We start from the raw sequence: 4,928 nt of genomic DNA on the forward strand, positions 1-4,928 counted from the left end.
GACTAGGTATGCAACTACCTTGAGACACGATAAAGGAAGGGAGGGGAGCAAAAACAAAAAAACAAACAACCCCCCCCAAAAACAAACAAAAAAAAAAGGGACAGGAAAAACGGTTTAAAAACTACTCATTTCACTTTAACTCCACCAAAATTTTCATCATCTTTTCCAATTTCTTTGTGTCACGACATCATATCGAGATCAGCATCTCATGTCTCCCCTCCACCCTACCGCCACCACCGACACCATCGACACCACCACCATCATCATCATCATCATCATCATCATCATCATCACCGCCACGACCACCACGACTTCCTCCCGAGGAACCCTGCTCAGCACCCGCGGAGAGAAAGAGCGAGAAGCGGGGCGCCCCTCTCAATACGTGAACACCAGGTCGGAGAAGTTCGCCTCCAGCCAGTCCCCCGCGATCATCTCGCTCAGCTCGGGCGTGCAGTAGTCGGGGAACTCGAAGTGGGAGCCCAGGCTGCCCTCGCTGAACGAATCCAAATCCTTATCCACCAGAGACAGGGACAGGTTCCCGGCCGCCGCGCCGCCCCCCAGCTGCTGCTCGCTGGCGCTGTGCGCGCTCTGGGAGAAATTCAAGCTCAGGTCGAACATCAGGTCGTCGGCGTCCTCGCCGCCGCTGCCGCTGCCGCTGCCGCCGCTGCTGGACGAGGAGGACGAGGACGTGGAGACGGAGCGCGAGGACGCGGGCGACAGCGCGGGCTGCGCGAGCGGCGGCGGGTGCTGCTTGGTGATGTTCTTGAAACTGTAGTAGAGGCGGCTGCCGCCCCCCGCGCCCGAGGCCGCGCCGGCCCGCACCTCGTCGTACAGGCTCGCGCCCTCGGGGGACTCGGCCGAGCTGCTCAGCGTGGGGCTGGCGGGCACTTTGGCGACGTTGTAGCGTCTCAGCAGCTGCGGCGGCTGCTGGCCCGGCGGCTGCAGGAGCTGCTGGTGCGGCGGCTCGTCGTCGTCCTCGTCCGCCTCCTGCTTGATCCGCAGCTGCAGCTCGTCGTCGTCCTCGTCGTCCTCGTCGTCCTCGTCCAGGAACACACACTTGACGGTCTTGCCCGCGCCCCCGCCGCCGCCGCCGCCGCCCGCGCCCGCGCCGCTCACGCGCAGGCTGCCGAGCACGTAGTCGTCGCCCGCGCCGCCCAGGTCCCCGGGCTGCGCCGCCTTGGCCGCCCCGGCCTTGGCGCCGCCGGCCGCGGGGGCCGCGGGGGCCTTGAGCTTGCCGCATTTCTTGCTGGAGCCCTTGGAGGTCTTGGCGCCGCCCGCGCCGCCGCCCGCGCCCCCGCCGCCGCCGCCGCCGCCGCCGCCCGCGCCCCCGCCGCCGCCGCCGCCACCGCCGCCGCCGCTCTTCTCGGGGCTCTGGCTGGCGCTGGGCTTGGCCGAGGGGTCCATTTTGGGCTTTTTCCGGGGCCGGTACTTGTAGTCGGGGTAGTCGGCCATGTGCTTGAGCCGCAGCCGCTCCGCCTCCCGGATGAACGGGATCTTCTCGCTGTCCTTCAGCATTTTCCACCGCTTGCCCAGCCGCTTGGAGATCTCGGCGTTGTGCATGTCCGGGGACTGCTCCATGATCTTCCTGCGCTCGATCTTGGACCACACCATGAACGCGTTCATCGGCCGCTTGATGTGGCCCGACGCCGTCTTGCACCAGTCCGGGTCGCTCTCGTCCAGGGCCACCGGGCTGCAAGCCATGAATTCGCCCTCCTCCGTGTCCAGCGCCTCCCGGGGCAGGTTGCTCTCCGCTTCCAAGCTCTCCGCCTGCTGCACCATGATCCGCCGCGGGGCTGGGCGCTCCAACCCGGGCCGCTCGGTCTCGTGCGGAGGTCCCCCTCCCCCTCTCGCCCCTCCACCTTCCCGGGCAAGTTGCAAAGTCCTCGGTACCCCGCGTCCGCGGCGCCCCCCCTCCCCCCCGCCCCCCCTTCCAGGCTGCACACAGCGGCTGCGGCGGCTGCGGCGGCGACGGCCGCCCGAGCGCGGGAAGCTGCGGCCGCGACGGGAGAGGCGGCGGCGGCGGTCGAGGCAGCCCGGGACCCCCTCTCTCCGGCTCGTGGCTCCCGCCGCAAGCGCCGGACCCCGAGCACTCCCAGGCGCGCGCGCTCCTTCTGCAAAAAGTTGAGGGCTCTCTCCCAACTAGTTATCAGGGCGTCATATGGGTGACATCACTCTGCGGGCCAGCCAATGGCTGCTGCCCGGCTCCGCCCCTCTCCCTTTATTAACTCCTCGGCCACGCCCCCTCCGCCCCCCCCCCCGTCCGCCCTCGGGGCTGCTTTGCAAAGATGGGGGGTGGGGGAGCGGGAGGAGGGGGGAGGCACGTCTGGAAATATGTTATTTAAAAAAAAGAAAAATCCGCGTGTGTGCACAGATGCGCCGCTTCCCGGGATGCGTGGGAGCCGCGCGCTGCACCGCGGCGAACCGGACTAGTCCGGGCCGGGCCGGGCGCCCCTTTGTGCCGGGTCCCCGGGAGGCCGGTCCGAGCGAGCCGACCGGGCGCGCTCGCCCTCCCGGGGCACACGCTCGGGCACGCGCGCAGCCGGAGCGGGCGGGTGCCGCCCGGCGCGCCCCCGGGTGGCTGCCGCTGCCTCCCGGAGCCGCGCGCGCCCGAGCCCGCCGGGGGAGCCCGCCGCGCCCCGGCCGACGGCAGGTGGCGCTTTAACACAACACCTCCCGGGCACGTGGGCTCGCTCGCGCTCTCTCTCTCTCTCTCTCTCTCTCTCTCTCTCTCTCTCCTTTTTCCTTTCTCCCTGTTTTTCTAAGGCAAAGAAATCCATATAAAGCCCGAGAGGCTGCATTCTCCCTTCCCCCCGTCTGCATTTTCGGTGCTTTGTCCCTTTTCTCCCCGTGTTTTCCCTCCCTCGGCGGCGACCGGAGACGCAGCGGGACCGTTTGGCCGCGCCCGGCCCGCGTGCGTCCCGCCCCAGGCGGAGGCCGGAGTAACGGTCTGCGGGGTTGGGCTGGGGCGGGGGCCCGGTCCTCGCGTTCCATCTGGCCACTCCCGAGGCTGGTTCTGAACCCGGTTCCCGGGACCCGCGAGCTTCGGCACGGCCCCGCCCCCCGGGCTCTCCAGCCCGCCCTGTCCCCTCCCCCCGCTCCCCACTCCTTCCCGTTCCCCCTCTTCCTCTTTGTCCCCTCCCCCTCTCTCGGTCACCAGCGCCCTCCGGAGCAGCCTCGTCCTGAACGTCTAGCGAGGAGCCAGCACGCCTTGCGGGGCCTCGGCTGTTTTAGTTAGCGACACGGACCGAGGAGAAAAGTAGGTGCACCCCAACTTCCGAGTCCAAATACGTCCCGTGTCTGTGCCCAGGTGGGGCGCACTGCTCCTAGGACTGCGAGCGCACCCGGAGAACAGGCTGGCTTATGTAAAGCGGCCCCATGGCCCGTCGGTCCCGCTGTGCTACTTGGAAACCCGTTTCTCTTTGTGTTTCTTTATTTAGTCGCTGTTACCCATCTGTGGATATTCTGCGGGGAGATTGAAAGAAAACCTGCTTCCTATTCATTGCCTGTCGTCATCGCTGCCTTCACACCCTCCAGCGCTGGCGAGCCGGCAACTTTGAGTAATTCCCCGAGATACTGCCCAGAGTATTTCGCGAGACAAGTCAGCCTCTTAGGACTCGCACGGTGACCCCAACCCGCTGCTCCCTTTCGGGTTCCTTTCCTGCAAATGACACTGCATGGCTTGCACATTGCAGTTTCTCGATGTCTTTAGTCACAGAAAATGGTACCATGTTTTCACATTTTTCACAGACCATCGCGCGCGCGGTTGTGTGAGTGTGTGTGAGTGTGTGTGTGTGTGTGTGTGTGTGCGCGCGCGCGCGCGCGCGTGCCACCATTGCAGTACCCTCCCCCACGTTATTCATCCTAAAGAAAAACACTGCGTCCAACCCTTGTGATATTCAAGCCAATCCTGTGGGCAATCTATGCTCTCCAGCCATCGGAACCAGAGGAATTTACAGTCATCCATACAGGGTGACCTCAAGTCTGGAGATGTATAAAACCGAAGGCAGTGTGTGAAAATCCGTATTCACTCCCACAAGGCAAGCCCTGCCTCGTGTTCCTGTCTCTGCGCGCACACTTCCCAGCCATTTCAGCTCCTGGGAACAGGGCCGGAGGGTGGGTGGATGGACTGGTGAATCCTCACTGCTCCCCCCCCACCCCACCCAACACATGATAAATCCATACTCCAGCCAGAAGCCTCGAAATAATTTAGCCCAGTTGCATTATTTTCGTGCAAACCATGAGGGCATCTAGCATTTCAGACTCTGAGAGAGAATGCCTTTGCAAATCTTAAGCAAATTCGGTGTTTATTTGCCTTTTTCACTTGACAGCAAACATCATGTTTAGCTTTAGAATGAGAATTAGATTAAGTGCAATCAGGCTGGAAAATAATGGGTTTATTCTGGGAGTGCTATGATCTTCTCAGAGGAAATATAAGTTAATATTTAGTCTTTCAGATAAGAAACATAATTTCTGTTCTGAGAAAGATGGGTCACCCTCGGAGGAGAGAAAACCAGAGTGACAGGGATTGTTTATTAGTGCGAGCCGGGCAGCAGGGACCATGAGAGGGAAGTGCTGTGACTTGATGGGTCTTTCCATAAACACACAGTAGAGGTTGGCGGAGCAAAAGCAGGGCATGGAGACTTCCACAGGAATGGACCGGAGCTAATTCCCCCCTCTGTCTTCTATAGAAAGGTCCCAATTTTCAAAAAGGATTACCTAGATTGCTATTTTGTAACACGATCTACCCACCTCCTTAATGTTAGTGAATTTAGTGAGGATTTGAAGGGAGAAAAGAAAAACTAAATAACTCTTATGTATACTTTTTCTTTCTTTTCTCTTTTCTTTTCTTCTCTTTTCTTCCCTTTCCTTTTCTTTTCCTTTCTTTCCTTTCTCTTCTTTTTTTTTTTTCACCCTCTCTATGGGAAGGT

The 4,928-nt window shown here is 61.5% G+C and overlaps 1 protein-coding gene across 1 annotated transcript; it reads right to left on the reverse strand.

Annotated features, from left to right (window-relative positions):
* Window positions 1-375: 375 nt before the first annotated feature.
* Window positions 376-1,779, reverse strand: SOX11 (SRY-box transcription factor 11). Its single transcript, XM_047067727.1, has one exon. The coding sequence runs from the start codon at window positions 1,777-1,779 to the stop codon at window positions 376-378; it is 1,404 nt and encodes a 467-aa protein (XP_046923683.1).
* Between the last annotated feature and the right edge of the window lie 3,149 nt (window positions 1,780-4,928).

The sequence above is a fragment of the Lynx rufus genome, unplaced genomic scaffold, assembly GCF_022079265.1.
Source record: "Lynx rufus isolate CCGP_SWC_20201006 ecotype Redwood Valley unplaced genomic scaffold, mLynRuf1.p SCAF_8, whole genome shotgun sequence".
Lineage (NCBI taxonomy): Eukaryota > Metazoa > Chordata > Mammalia > Carnivora > Felidae > Lynx > Lynx rufus.

What these genes read in the sequence shown, in the direction of transcription:
- SOX11 (XM_047067727.1), bottom strand. Translation starts at nt 1,779, where the DNA reads ATGGTGCAGCAGGCGGAGAGCTTGGAAGCGGAGAGCAACCTGCCCCGG.